Genomic DNA, 16,998 nt, shown 5'->3' with positions numbered 1-16,998 from the left:
TCCATAGTCTTATAAACATCGGCTTCGTCTTCTATTTTTCTGTATTCTAGAGAAATGCTTTCTAGCGTCTTCTTTAGCGTGATCATCTAGATTTACGTTCTACCTTTTTAGGAATTTCAAGTCTTGTGGTATAAGATTTGTAAAATCTAGTCACTATACTTAACCAATGAATAAGTAGAGATTAATTTCTGTTTTAAAACCATATATTAAGCCCACATGTTTACAAAGAATTAATTTTTATAATATACTAAAAAAAAATGTTTTTTTTAAATATTTATTTAAGGTTAACTTAAAAATGTTATAAAAATTTTTTGATTTTTTACAGCCTATGTATATCTTGGAAATATTTACTCTATTTGTTCTTTCAAAAGCAAATCAGTTTTTATATAATAAAATCAAAGACATTCTCACTGACAAAATAGAAAGTCGAGACTATGTGTTATTTGATCATACAAAACGCTATGCGAGTATTGGTATTTATACTGATCATTATAATATCGGGAATGGAAATATCTTAATAGAAGTGACACTTTCTTTTGATACTAAAAATAACAACCATAAAAACTCTATTATAAATTGTAAAAACAAGACTTTAAATGAAATTATAGCGAAAATAGAAGAAAAAATACAAGACTTTGTAAGTTTGACAAATAACACATCTTTAGTATTATTTTACAATGAGAGCCAACTTAACGACTCTATCAGTCTTGATTATTCTATAACTTTTAAAAATATTATAGAAACTATAAAAAACATAAATTGTAAGAGGAAGATAAATAAAAAGGGGTGGGAGATATACTATGAAAATATTTGTATAGAATCTGATTATTTTGATGATGTTATTCGCGATATTTGTAAAAATAACGTTAATGTAAATACCATAAAACATTATGATTACATTCCAAACTATTTTATATTTGGTTTTAATATAAAAAAATTTTCATATTTATTTCGGTTATGTATTGAAAATTTTGATTTTTTTAATGATATAAAAATCAAACTAGAAACCAAATATGACGAAAAAATACTTGAGCTTTTGCTCAAATTATATAAAATGCCATACGATCATTTGTTCCAGATATATTTTTATAATATACCGATAAATATTTCACTCAATAGTATTGAAATTAGATATGAATATGTATTTTTTAGAATTGAAATAGAACAGGATAAAATAATTTTTATTCAAAATGCTGGCGTATATTTTTATTATTTACAATATGGAAAAAATGTAAATTTTTTGATAGACAAGCAATGTTTTATAGATTTTAGAAAAATAATAGAAGTTGGCACTATGATAACTGATGAAAATGCCATCAAAGCAGTTATACTGTGGTCTAAACTATTAAGTCATGAAGATAAAATGTTTTATTTAATCGATTTGATTCTTAAAACACCCAAATCAGCCCCAAATATTTTACTGGCTCATTTACTTTTACATTATAACATAATTGAAGAATCTGAATTAACAATAATAACGCTAAAAAATGAATATAGTACAAGTCAAAAAACCAGACTTATTAATACGATATTAGCAAAAATGTCAAATTTACATAACACCGAATTTTTTATATTAAAAATCGCACTATTAAATATAACAGAAAAATATATTGATGAATATGATAAAGATAATGATCTATTTTATAAAACTTTTAGAGATATAGGAAATCTAATATTGTCCAAAAATAATAAAACTGAGCTCGAAATAAGTAATGTTGAAAAAAAAATTAGTATGCTTGAAATCATGGAAGAAGTGGTGAGTTTGCATATTTTTAATTTAAAAACATATAAAAATGAAGTTTTAAATACAACAGGTAAACTAATATCGATATTTACAGGATTGAAAACATCCTTTCTTGAATTTTTTGATAGGTGTGAACTTGAGAGAGTCACAGACGAAGATGTCATTAACAGTTTTGAACTCAATATAAACGACGTAGTGAACAATAATAAAATTTTAAGAGAAAAGTTGATAGAAAATACTAGAGACGATATAAAATTAGAAGTAAAAAGAAAAAATAAAGAACATGAGTTAACTAAAATGATGCGTATAATTAAAGATTCTTTATTGGAAAAGAAATTAAATCAAATAACACATGAGTCCAGAAACGTTAATATAAAAAGATTATTTGATAAAAATAAAATAAATGCTCTAGAAAACAATTATATACAAAAAGGAATTGAGACCATTAAAACAATGTTTTTAGAAAAATTCAAAAATGTCCAAATAAACGAGTCCTCACTATTAGAGTATAAAAATAAATTAATAAAAAAAATTACTGGTGAAATAAAAAGTAACTTTAAAAAAAATATTAAAGAAAAAGTAAAATTGTTTTTTTCAAAAACAATAATTAATTTATTTTATGCTGAACTGCACGATAATCTAATTTTGAAAAAGAAAACCGAAAATAGATTGAAATTGATCTCATTAAAAACCCATAAAGATTATGTTTTGAAATTTTTAAATGAGGAGTCTGGTTCACTTCTACATAATATTTTAGTAAGATTCTTTGCTAGTCAAGCAATTATGTTGTAATAAAATTTATTCCTTTACGGTTTTTTTGTTTTAATTTGCTACATACAATTATGACTTGTTTAAATTTTTCTCGTTTAAGTTTAAGATTTCATTTTAATTCCTCAAAGTAAATATGATTTTAAAATATAAAATGTTTTATTGTGACGCGTATGATCTCTTATTAGAGTTTTATACTGTTTGATTATTTCTATATATTATAATAATATTTTATCCTTGTCTTAAGCCGAGAAGAGAGGACGAAAACCAAATAAAGCGTTTCTGCAACGTGCCGAGAATGAACAATGGTATTACAAATTTCCATGGTAATCAAGACGAAGATATAATAATATGGTTTCTTGATCCCAATTTAAACACTAAATAACAGGGTTGTATGATTAAAATCTAGTGCAACTGATAATTGATAAAGCTGAGAGGAATAGCTCGATCTTGGGCTTCAGAAATAAGGAAAGCAGACAATGGAAAATAACGAACGATAAATTTACAACCCTTTCAAGGATATATTTGTCAAGTATAATTACGGAATATGCGTTATGAAAAATCCTTACTCCTCCTACACCTTCATCATGAGATGATTTTTCAGAATTACTTAATACTCGAACTTTTATTCTAAACAAAAAATTTTATAAATGTAGGAGCATTAATGCTTGTACTTATTAGAAAGTGCCCAGATACCTAACAACTATTTTTAAACAGCCGAAAAGGCAAGTGATTGAAACAAATTTGCCAAAGAGCAGAGCATTCGGCGTAGATAGTACATCCAGACATTTTACTGAACAGAGTTTTAACTTTCCCTAAAAAATCAAAAAATTTAAAAACAAATAAATATAAAAGTCAACTGTAATAAAAATTTTTCTAGAACTGTGGAACGGGAAATCATGATACAGAATTCTTTTTTATTTATTAAAAATTAAAGAATATGAGTTGGATCGAACCACATTAAATGAAAAGGTCAACGTATTGAAATAAGACACCTAAAAAATAACTGAGGGCTCAATCAATAAAATAAGTCTGATAAAATAATTCAACAGATTCATTGCGACATGTATAAAACAAATTCTATATTCATGTTTAATTTAAAAATATAAGAAGTTATTTCTCATAGATACAGGAGAAGATGTCTCTATAATACAAAGAAATATTGTTAAGCCGGATACAAAATAAATACATACATGAGAATACAATTCGATGGCTGTTTAATAGATTGTGTAATAGCACAACTAAAGAATTTAGAATATAAATTTTAGTATCTGAAGTATACTTCTTTCTCTTGTCCGAGAAACTGAACTAAGATACATTATAGTTAAAGCGGATTTGATTACGCAGCATTCAAAAATCTTGATTGAAGTACTAACCAACCAAAACTATTGTCTAAAAGAAGTTTAAAGAAGCTACTTGCCATTAATCAAATTGAGGGGAAAAATCGCAATAGTAAAGAAGATATATATAATAGGTATCCGAAACTATTTACGAAGAAATCAATACAAAACAAACTTTAAAGAAGGTAGACATAATACAGATGTCGGAGAAAGAGAACCGATATTCTGTGAATTTACAAAAATCTCAATACGCTTTGAAAAGGCAATTGACGACGAAATAAATAAAAATTTAAATTGGGCATTTTCACTCTTAGTAAAGGCCCATTGAACCGCAGAATAGTACCAGTAAAAAAATCTGATGGTACATTGCACATGTGTATAGACTACAGACCTCTAAACAAGATCATTATAAAAGATAAATATCCCAAACCAAGTATAGGCGAAATCTTGATAGACTATATAATTCAAGTATATTTACATCACTAGACGGCACATCAAAAGCTGCCAACTAAAAGTCGATATAAAAATAAAAAAAAACGGCGTGTTCATATAAAGCCGGGCATTATGGGTTTGTAAGTAATACGATAATTATAAATCTTTTTATTTCTATATTATGTCATATTATTAAAATACTTAAATTAAAATCTTAAACTTAGTTTATTGTAATTTATGTTAATGCTATTCACTCATGGTTTGCTTATACTTTATATTTTTATGCTTTCTTTTTATAAAATATTTGCAAAAAAAAACATTCCGCAATAACACGGTCATTACTCTAATGAAAAAATGTACAGACAACGGAAGTTTTGATCACGGGCAATTATTCTCTAAATTAAGTTAATTCGTAATAAGAAAGTATATTAATCATATCTTCTTTATAGTGTATGTAAGGTCCAATAGTAATTAAAACGTCATCTATTTATTATCAAAAGATACCACACAAACCCGCCAAAACATTATTAGGATGTAAGTATAGAGAAATGTTTTGTGTTGATTTTTTATGTTTGTTTAATGAAAAGTATAAAATTTTTTATGGTCGATCAACATACTATTTTTTTTATATTTCTCAGATTGTTATGTTTTGTTTATGACTCGAATTTGTTACATCTATACGAATTTAAAAAAAAAATTGTGTATAATAATTCTTTTGCAATTAAATGCGGATTATTATCATCAACGATATTTTTATTTTCAAAGTCTATCTATAAAGTGTTTGCTGACATGAATTGGTATCATCGAAACTAAACATATTTTTATAAATCAATTTAACTAAAATACGCATATTAATAGAGTTTATGTAAACTTAATAAATCTAAAATAAAATATACAAATCATTTGAAGAAAATAAAAAAAAAATTTAAAAATACATAATATTGCAAAAATCAACAACAAATACAGTTCAAAAACTCTTGTTTACAAAAAAAAATTTATTACTACGTCTAATATTATGCAGTTCATCATGTACTTGTGTATGGCAGTTTAGTTTCAAAAATATTATTGATGTAGTCTGTACAGTAATTCAAAGTAAACTCATTTCTAGTAGAATTATATTAGAAAAATTATAATTTTTTTGTGTTCCAAACTGTTTTTTAGACCTTTAATATTAATATTGTATAATGAAAATTTTACTGTCAGAATGACTTTTGCTTTATTTCTTTGTATTTGAAAATAAAATTATGCTATAAATAGCAAGGAAAATTCAAAAGTGTTTCATTGGGCCTGCAAAACATTATAAGTTTATTAAACTGCACTTTCTACTAAGATATATATATATATATAAGTATTGAATTGGAACAAGATTTATACTCTGATGTACTTTTTGCTTTTTTTAATTGTTTTGTATTAATCATTCTTTTTAATTCAAGAGAAATATAAGATTTCTCTTATTTGTACTATGTACTAATACTTATTGTAAAAATACTGCAGCTGTGTTCTTTCTAGTTTTATAATTTATGAAAAATTCTTTGACAAACTTATTTAATTAAAATTGAATTTCTGAAGTTGTAATGGTAAACAATGACGTATTTAATTCATTTAAAATTTAGCGTTAAAAAAATGTGCTTTGGCCGATATACCATGAAATAATGCTCATTATAAACAGAATATGTTAGATGTCTACTTTATGTTTTTATCACTTACATTTCTTGGTTCTAATGAGCAATTTGATTTTTGTGAACAGAGATTTTTATTCACATAAAAAGCATGATTTATTGTAAAATGAAAAAATGACTTTTTTGTGATAAATATAGTTCTAAATTTATAAAATGTCTTGAATTTTTTTAAGAGTTTTATCTGCCATAAGAAAGCAAAATTAATGCCCATTTAAAGCAATTTTTGTCTTTTTATTTTATTAGACTGTTTCTTCTTCTAAAAATTCAAATTTGTATTATTTTCCTGAATTTGTTTTCATAATATACTATTTGTTGCGAAAGATAAATAGTCAAGTTAAGAGGAAATATTCTGGTCACAAATAATATTAACTCAGAGCGATCTCAAGTTTCTACATCAAAAATATTATCATTATTAAAAACTTGTATATAACGCTACAATTTTATATCTTTAAAATATTTAAAGTGTATATGTGTTCTTTGAAAATTTTGCATTTTAACAAAAATATCATAGATAAAAGAATCATCTTTCGAATAATTAAGCAATTAATGCGTACACATACGTAAAAATTTAATTATAACATTTGTTTAAAAAACTCTATAAAATTGTTCATATATTGTTCAAAACAATAAGAAAGTGGACCTTATAATATGTTTTTTCAGCTTTACTTTCTTTAAAGTTGTATATTAATATGATTCAACAGATAAATCAGAAATTGTTTATCCTAATTTATAGACTGGTTTGTTATTTTAAAATAAGTTTATGTGTACGTACAAAGTTTTGATTTGTGTGTTCTTGTAAATCAAACTTTTAGGTAACTAATTGTAATAAAATATGTAAAACCTCTCGCAAATTCTACTATTAGTATTAAAAATACTGTCTATAATCATTCTGTTATATGATTGTATATTTGTACATAGTATAGTAATTTACATTATAATATATATATATATATATATTAAAGGGTTTTTAAAACAACGTTCAAATTTTTACAGCAACATATTTATTGTAAAAGAAATTATGAAGAATGTACAATCAATAATATTAAATATTAAAATAAACGAAAAATTAAACCTTTAATTAGATCACCCTCGTAATCCAACAAATGTTATTTCCAATGGTTTTTTTATTTTAACATTCGAAAACATTTGGTCACTATATTATTGAGTAATATGCCAATAGCACGATACATTAATCTTAATATCAATATATCCGTAGATAAGCTTTTTGAGTTTTTCGATTTCTTTCGAGTCTTTATAGGTGGAATAAAAACTCAGATCAAATATCAGATCATAACTATGATAAGCTAATAATTCTAAAAGATGACCAATGGATGCTAATTTCTTTTTTGTTGTTTGCTTAAATAAAAATTTAGTGACAAAAAATTTAAAATAATATCTCAAATCATCTTCATGTTTAGCGTATCATCTGTTATAGATATGATTTTAGATATTTCTTCATGAGACGTTAAAACATCAAACACAATATCTGAAGCTTTGTTATTTTTCCCAATTAAGTTCGTTATAAAGAATTTTTTTTAGGTTCAAATTCAAACTTTTCAGGACAATTTAATTTTTTAGCTCTCAAGGTCTTGTTAGACTTTCTTTGAAATTACTTAGAGACTCGGATTTATAGGTATTATTAAAAGGTTGAGCTTTATAATTTGAATCAAAATTATCCATGATATAATTCGACTCGCTGTTGTTATAAGGCATGTTTGGTCTCTCAATAATTTTGTTTTGTAGAAGGCTTAAGTTTCCTAAAGTAGTATAAACTAAAAGCACGCATGTAAGAAAAACCATTTTAGGGTTGAAATTTCATAATTTATAATTTTGTAATGATTATTGATTATAAATAATGACATATTGGTTTTGATCAATTATTATATTAGAAATTTCGTCGAATACAATGTGTTATTGATATGACCGTCAAAATCAACGTTTACCAAATATCTTTTAATTGTTTTTTAATAAATTAAATATTGAATTTTCAAGACATTATTATATTTATATATGTATTTGGATTATATATTAAAAAATTTATAATAGATTCTATGAAATGTAATTTTTTCAATTAATATCCTTTAAAACCAATATTATGTGATATAAGTATATAAAATTGGTTATTGGAATAATAACTTATTAATATATAAATTTTTGAAGTAAAATAAATGTCAATTATCGTCAAATAATGTAAACCTGATACATGTACGGAATTCTAAAAGGATTGATTTTGTAACCTTAATTTCTTTATGAATATTAATTAGCCGAAGCATGTCATTTTAACTCTATATTGTCCAAAGTATTAACTTATTTTGACATCAAATATTATAAATGAGTTTTTTATGTATGATTAGATATTTCGCGCTTATCAAAATTTTATTTCCTCTTTTAATACTGTCAAAAAATTTATAATTAATAGAAAGTTAACATAAAATTCTTACTATTATTATAAAATGTTATTAATGCACGCAATTAATAAATATATCAAAATTTTTTGAGATTTAGGTTTAGAATTTAAAATATAAGGCGTCCTTGATTTTTGATTTAATGACTAATCATAATAAAAATCAATAATTTGTTATTTACAAACAACGGATTCGCATAAAAATTTTCAATTTAATATGATAATAAAATAATATCTTCATAACTTGTACAATATAAGATATGTAGAACTTTAGTTAAATCGTAAGAAAAATAAATTACTTTAATAGATTTAGTCGTGTATTTTATATTTAAATCACTGATTTTTACTTTTACAATGGATTATATTCTATCTAGTTTGTAATAGCATGGAGAACTATGATATAAATATACACTCTTTAAACATTTTATGGAATCAGAAGGTTATTAGGTACATGACCGTTTGGAACCCGCTTTGGGAAAATGAACCCGCTTTGAAAAATTCAAAAAAAGGGAAAAATAAAAAAAAGTTATAAAAAAAGGACTTGATGATTTATTTTAAATAATGACAGAAGACAATTTATCCGTATATTTTTGGGAATTTGAAAAGCCTAGTGAAACTGTAAAAGGTACTCATAGTGTTCTTCTTTGTTTATGTTAAGATCAAATATCTCTTATAGGAATGAGCCAAAACCAACTAAATTATATAATATTGTGCCTCAGAATCGCTAGAGGTTACGGCATTTATGGAGTGATTATTAGTACTGTGCTCCATCCCTTTGCTTAGCTAATGTGACATCATATGCTACCCATTGATTAGAAATCATATAGAAACAGGTTATACATTTTCTTGTATCACCTCAAGGAAAAAGCAGCATTCTACTAGCTACAGAAACGAGCAAGGCGCACTGATTCAGCATCAAATGTTTCCAAAATAAACTTTTCTTTATATTCCACGTATAAATACATTACATCACTAAAAACCTCATCTGCCTCAACAAACATTGTTTTTGCCAATTTTGCCATTTTTTTAAAGGGGGTCCTTTAAAATTTCAATGCGGGTTCATTTTCCCAAAGCGGGTTCCAAACGGCCATGTACCGGTTATTATCTAGTTATAACAAATTCAATTGATATTATGACCATATACTATGATATATGTATTCGAATTAGTTATTTATTTTGTAAATTCTTGGAAATAAAAGATGGATGTTGAAACTGGCGTGTTTACCGGGGAGCTTGCCTGTAGCAAGAAAGCATTCAATGATGCTACATTTTGGGGAGCCGTGAAAACCGGAGTTAAAAGAGTTATAGTGAAAGGATTGTTTATTGTTATAAAGAGTTTTGTTTATCTGATTTGTAGAAGGAAGAGTGTTTGTTTGCGTTCTGATGTTGTACCATGTTGTTCATGGAATTTCTTTATTTATATACATGGTAACCAATATAAAAGAAATAAGATTTGGCTGACCAATGATAGTCGACCATAACTGATCGTTCCGAAGAAGCATCAGCGTTTAAGTATTAATTGGTTTTTAACAATCATGTGGTATGATCCATTATACCACAGAAACAAACTTCACACATAAATTTTTTTTTCTTGCAAGTAAGAAGTAGGGAGAAACCTTACATAGAAACCAAAAGGATTTAGTTGTGATCCTCATCCAACTGGTACTGTGAGATTCTTACTAACTAAAACTCCCCCCATACAACTTGCCGGTGCAGCAAGCTCCGCCGTATCCATTGGACTTTGGCTCCAGGAGAGCACTTTTTATTTATACCTCAAATCGCGTCCAGAGTGACCTCACAGCGGATATACTTAACGGGCATGGTTATATATAACCCGAGGAGAGACATCATCGTACTGATTCAAAGGTCAATACAATCATCCGTATTGCACACACGGCCCCTTACACGACCACATCCCCAGCCCGGCGTTTTTATTGGGCTGCGTTGAACACCAGTCTCCCACTAGTTTCGGCCACCGTGTTACAGAATCTTGTATGATAGGGTCCACGAGACCTTCTATTGCCCTACTTCGTCTAGTCTCCTATTTAGCTCTAGGATCCCACTCTAGAGTGCACCAGCCATGGGCAGCAACTAGGCCGTACCCATTAGATACTTTTATGTATCTCTAAGTCAAAGAGTGATACTTCTTTTTGGCTTTGAGGTGCGTTTCTACACTAGATGCTAATCCCGTTGTGGCTGGACACGCCCAAGTTTCATTGAATCAACTTAATGATTATCGTGGACATTTTCATCATCTGAGTTGTTCCAACTGCTTCATAAAAAGCAGAAACAATTTTGGTGCCCCTGAGAATCGAACCCAGCCATTGCTCAATGGAAGCATTGCATTCTACCACTGTGATAAGGGCACCTTGAAAAAATGTATCACAATGGTGTAAAATTTATATATATAAATTTTAATACAATATCTATATAAGAACATATAAAATTTTTAGAGATTAGTTTTTGCATTAAATTACTATTATAGTACATCGACTAAATAATGAAATGTGAGTATTACCGAAAACTTTTTATGATTGATATTTTAAAATGCATATTTTTACTGATAAAAACATTAATCAAATTTGTAAAAAATAAATAACTTTTAAATAGGGAAGAGATTTGTGACAAATAATTATATTAAATGTCTAGTCTAGGAATTTAAATAATCAAATTCTTAAAGCCTCTATTTTACTTACAATTTAAAGAATTTATGAACTTTAGCGACTAGAAATCATTTTGTTTATAATTTAATCAACATAAAAAAAAGTCGGAGGTGGGGTACTTTAGACCCCCCCCCTTTGAAGCGCTTCAATTTTTTTTTCGAACCCCAAAATTGAAGTGCAAAAAAAAAGAGGAGCAGGAAGGGGACAAAAATTACTAAGCACTTATGACATTAAAAACAATAAATAAATATATACTTTTATACAAAAATTAATTTTAAATTTAGTTATAATAATCATTTGTAGTATTGTGTCTTTTTCGCCCTTCTTATTTTTTTAATTTTTTTTAATTGTTGGTTTATTATGAAAGTAGATTTTCTTCAAAAATCTACTTTAATAATAAACCAACAATTAAAATTATAAATATTATTTATATAAGAAAATTTAAATAAATGTTCAACGATCTTTACAGATTGTTAAATCAAAAAAATTTAATTTAAAATATGTTAAGTTATTTAGAATTATATAGTTTTATGGTTATATTCTTTTTTTAAATTAAATTTCGTATACAAATATATTATTATTTGGTATTTTTACTGTTTGAAGATGCAAGTAATTTGAGTACTAATGATTGCTTCTCCTTTATTTTGCACTTCGTTTTTGGGGTTCAAAATTATAAAGTGAACACTCTCAGAGGGGAGCGTTTTTGTCCCCAATTCTAAAAAATCGGAAGGGCAAAAAATGCTTATTGGTTTATATTATTGTAAAAACTTGTATTAAAATATAATTGTGTACATAAATATATATTTATTTATTGTTTTTAATGTCATAAGTGCTTAGTAATTTTTGTCCCCTTCCTGCTCCTCTTTTTTTTTGCACTTCAATTTTGGGGTTCGAAAAAAAAATTGAAGCGCTTCAAAGGGGGGGGGTCTAAAGTATCCTTCACCCAAAAAAGTCTGTTTTAATTAGCTCTATATGATAAAGCGAAAAATTATTGATCAAACTATAAACTTACAGCTTATGTTAATTATAAGAATATTATTATACATAAAGTATTGCTTAATTTTTAAATGGCTAATATTTATTTATATTGTCTGAACAAAAATAATGCAAATAATTGAATTATTTTTTATCAAAAAAGCTAATTAGTAGCACAATAAACGGATGCTAAGTTTTTCAGAATTTTTTATCATAAGAGAGGCGTTTTATGCAAATAAAAAAGAATATAGGGAAGTTTCCTTCACAAATACCATAATATGTAAAAAATTACTATACCGAATTTTTTCATTTTATAAAAGGCTTTGATATATAATTTAGGTTGTTATTTGTTAAATTGTATATTTTAAAGCATATAAATCACATAACGAAAAAAAAATTAGTTATTTTTATTCTAAATAAATTTTTTATAAAATAGTAACCCCCATAGACATCTGTTCAATATTTTTACTTAGGATTAAAACTTAACGTTATAGCGAATTTTTTCAAAAAAGATATATTGTAACTGTCATGTCCTCAAAACCATGACATCTGTGTTTTACTGTGTTAAAACTTTAATCAGTAAAACACTGCCCCGAACGAATAGTCTAAGGCGGTGATCTCTAACGATCGGACATGAAACGTTATGTTTCATAAATAAATATAAATAGTCCAAAAAAGTTAGAAGACACCGAGCATGAAGAGTAACTTTAATAACAAATCAAATAAAAAGAAATATAATACAAATATTTTAGAAATGTATTTAAAAAACGGAGATATTACTCCGGTTCATGTCAGTAACCTATAATAAAAAAAACTTTCGACATCTGCTCTATTTTTTGAATTACTTATTAGTCTTTTGAATGTAAATTTTCTTGATTTAAAATTTTTGTAACAATTGAAACCTTTTATTAAACAAGTATACAAGCTAATTTGATGTGAGAAAAACAAATATAAATGAAAATTTGTTAGATATGTACTATATTGTATGCGTTTTTCTGTAAATTATTAAAATATGGTTTTCTTCTTTGCACTAAAAGCAATTATTTGATTCTAACCTTAATGCAAATAAAAAAGCGCGATGTTTTAAATCATTTGTTTTGTTGTGTACGAATGAGAGTACATATGTATAATTGTATATTGTTTGTATTGTTTTTTGCAGTATAAATAGTGTCGAATGATGAGTATAACATACGAATATTTTCAAAATTAGCTATAATATAAGGTTGACTAGAATAGTATTCTTAACTAGCCCCTCTATATATCCTAATGCCTCTATATTAAATTACACATATTTTAAATAGTACGGAAATAGCAATACAAAATAAAATGTTTGTATGTAAAAATTAGAAAAAAACGAAAATTTCATATTAAAGTTTAATAGTTCGGAAAGATATTGAGGGCGAGATTTTTTTATAAATCTGACATGATTAACATCAAGCCCACGAATCTGAAAGTATAGAATTCATATGTAAAAAACATCCTTTTTCTAAAATATCAACAGTTTTATGGCGATACATATCAAATAAATAGATTGATATAATATTGATGTCAACGTTTTTTGTTCAAAAAAAAATTATTTTTTCTAGTGATAAATAAAGTCTTTTTGTAGCAGTCAAATAAATTAAATATTCAATATGTCCCTCTCATATGATAAAATTGTATAAAATTTGACAAATTAAAGTGTAAAGATTGTATCTATCACAACCCAAATATTCAATTGTAGCAAGAAAAAAAGATCAAAAATGAACAGACTTGAATCTAAAATAAATAGGCGCAAAAACGCAGATCTTAATTTTTTTTATTATGTGTACTAAGTTTTGGAAATATCAAGAGCTATTATAGATAGCGTAAACATTCATAATATAAATGAAGAAGTTATGTTTTTGCGACGTGGACAATTTATAATATTATTGTAGTCTACAAAGGTATATAACAGCTATCAGAATATATTTTAGCAAAAAAATATGTATCGTAATATATATTATGTACAGAATGTATACATTTAAAAATATAAATTTTATTTCAAAAAAGACTTTTTGGTTACGGAACTAATAATTTTTAGAGTTATAAAAACATTTAGTATGGTTATATAATATAATCTTAAAAAAATCTCTCTAACCTGATATTATGAAGTTTAATCATACCCTTTACAAATAGATTTAAAAAGTATATTTGGAGATATTAACTACTTCATTGTTTAAAGAAGATGTATGAAGAAAGAAAATTATTTGTTTGGTTATATAATATTCTTTATGTAGACTAGGGTATGAATCATATTTAAAAATAGATGTCTATACATTGCGCTATATGATTATTTGAGATTGTGCATTGACTGCATTTGTATATTTATTTTCTAATAGGCTTAAACGTTATTACGTTGAATTTTGTTTTTTTTGTTGCTCAAAATATTAACTATACATTCAACTAAAATTGCAAAAATGATTTACAAAAAACAAAATTTCAATACGTCATTTATTTTATAATGGGATGTCCAGGCCGCTTATTTAAACTCACGTTATCATATTGAATAAGTGTGTTTGCTGTATATCTTCATATTGAGTTTATTCACGTTTTCGTCTTTTATAAAAAAAATTAAGTAAAGTAACAATTTTATTAAGTATTATCTTTGAATTGTCTGCCGAGATTATAATTCTTTCATAGCTTAAGTAATTTAACTACTAATGTACAATATTTGCCTTTAATAACCAAACATTAATCAGATACTAAAAATGTTTTAAAGGCGGGAGAACCGTAGTCTATTATAAAAGCATTGTCGATAAAAATTTGATCGATTTAAATTTTTTCTGTGCAAAAAAAGAAAATTAATTATAATTAATCTCATTTGTATGATCGAATATATAACATTAGTTCGTTAATCGTTCCATTTACATTTACAGTGAGCTCAGAATTTAATATGTTCTTTGTGTCCATTCTTGATTCTATATTTTATCCAGATTTTTATTATAATGTAAATGTTGATTTAGACCATAATATGTTTTGTTAAATCTAAAATCTTTTCAACAAATCAAAAAAAAAACTTCCTTAAGATCGATGGTAATTTAGCTTAGTAATCTTGTTTATTACTGACTATTTAAATTTTCTAATAACTATAAATTTGGCCTTTGTTTTATTTTTCATACATTTTGTCAATTATATAAATATCCAAATTCTCCTTACAAGCAACTTGATGAAGTATCATTTGTAATTTTATATTTTATCTATTAGTTAAAATTAATAAAATTACGTTGGGCTTCAATTATATGTTTTGTAACTTTTTAAAATAAAAAATTATACATCAATACAGCAAAGTTTTCTAAACTCCACTCATTGTTATAGCTAATTTTGCTGTCATTAAATAAATTTTATATTAATAAACAATTTTATTCTTCCAAAATTTGCAAAATTATGGAATACATATTTAGTTTATATAATAAATCAAGAAGCAGACGAAAAAATTTAAGAATCAGACATAAAGCTTTTTGAACTAAATGGACTTTACAATCTATTAATCTGTATCAATGCCGAAAGTGAAAAGTATTGAGAGGCAGAAGTAGCTAGGGTCTACACTTAGAGGATGATTGGATAAACTTAAAATAAAAAACTCAAAAAAATATCTTTGGAACAATATAATTAAACATAACAATGCTTAAAATACTAAACGCCTTTGGACACTATAAACGAAATCTTAAAGTTGTAAATAAAAGTAATGTAAGAAGCATTTAATACATTTTTTAGATCTATAATCAAAATTGACGAATAACTTGTAAACGCTGTTCACTGGCACGCTTAGTAATATTCTATTTAATTTAATTTTTCTAATTTTTTTTTATGCATTATGTCAGTTTCTTTTTAAATGTCATTTAAGTTTCGTTTTAAAAATGTTATATAAATCATCGATCAACCTGTCAAATTTCGAATATATTTGATGACAGTTTTTATATGAAAACTAAATTGAATCAAAACAATCGTTACCATCTGTATTTTATACGTCAATAATTTACTATACTAAACGGTTATATTATTGATAATGATTTGAACAGATTGGTCTCAGATCCAAAACTAGAACTATTTAAGAATTCATAAATAGATAAAAATGTTTAATTAATTATGTTCTTCATTACTAATCTTCATTTCATTGTTATGACAATAATCATATTGTAAATCACACGATTTCAAACATGTAGTTTAATTGATTATTCTTTTTCATAATATTTTAAACTGATTGGAAAAAAAAGTATGCGTAAGATTTGTAATCAATTTTTTTACTTTAATATTTTTATAATCATATACTTTTTTTCGTCTCCCCATTGTAAAATATTTTTACTTATTTTGACAAGTCATCCATCAAATATACATTTAGAAAATTATAGAGTTAATTGTGATTTAAACACATAAGTTTATTTTACACATAATCATTATTCATTGACTACCTATAAATAATATAAATATTTTGTGCCCCATAATGCGCTTCTTATTGATCTTTCTTCCATCATATTTTTGTTTATACACAGATCAAATTCAAACCAATGAAAACATTGCTTATTCTACAGCATTGCCTGCTAATTTTAAACGTAAAAATTTTAGTATTGTGTCTAAGACTTTCATAAATTTTATAAAGCAACAGCCCGATATTCAATATTCATTTAAGAAATTGAAATGTACAGACAAAAAAATTAAAGAATTACTAAAATTTAGAAATTTTAAAAATTGGTTGGACAAATTTTTACACCGTGAAATTGAGAATTTAGATAACGTATCCTCAGAACAAAGATTCGTAGCTTCTATTGCGATGAGTAGCTTTAAAATTTTATATCTAATCAGCTGTTTTGATAGCACAGAATTTACTAGAGAGGGAATAAACAAGCTAAAGAAATTGTTTAATATTAGTTATAAACTACAGATCGACGGAAATGTTGTTAATTTGTTTAAACCTCGGATATATGATAAACTAATGGAAATCTTAGAATCTAACGAAAATTTTATAATACGTTAA

At 25.6% G+C, this 16,998-nt stretch overlaps 3 protein-coding genes across 3 annotated transcripts; 2 read left to right on the top strand and 1 right to left on the bottom strand.

The window, feature by feature from the left end:
• Positions 1–328: 328 nt before the first annotated feature.
• Positions 329–2,536, top strand: VNE69_07307 (uncharacterized protein; the record flags this gene model as incomplete). The annotated part of the gene is made up of 1 exon (XM_065474315.1): positions 329–2,536. The coding sequence occupies one exon, from the start codon at positions 329–331 to the stop codon at positions 2,534–2,536; it is 2,208 nt and encodes a 735-aa protein (XP_065330387.1).
• A 5,008-nt stretch (positions 2,537–7,544) lies between these two features.
• VNE69_07306 (putative SP-containing protein) lies at positions 7,545–7,763 on the bottom strand (the record flags this gene model as incomplete). Its single annotated transcript, XM_065474314.1, has 1 exon — positions 7,545–7,763. One exon carries the CDS (start codon positions 7,761–7,763, stop codon positions 7,545–7,547), a length of 219 nt encoding a protein of 72 aa, XP_065330386.1.
• Positions 7,764–16,467: 8,704 nt separating this feature from the next.
• Positions 16,468–16,998, top strand: VNE69_07305 (uncharacterized protein; the record flags this gene model as incomplete). Its single annotated transcript, XM_065474313.1, has 1 exon — positions 16,468–16,998. The coding sequence occupies one exon, from the start codon at positions 16,468–16,470 to the stop codon at positions 16,996–16,998; it is 531 nt and encodes a 176-aa protein (XP_065330385.1).

Source organism: Vairimorpha necatrix, chromosome 7 (genome assembly GCF_036630325.1).
Source record: "Vairimorpha necatrix chromosome 7, complete sequence".
Taxonomy (NCBI): Eukaryota; Fungi; Microsporidia; family Nosematidae; genus Vairimorpha; species Vairimorpha necatrix.
Note: the sequence above shows the minus strand (reverse complement) of the source record. Positions and strands in the feature narration are given on the sequence as shown.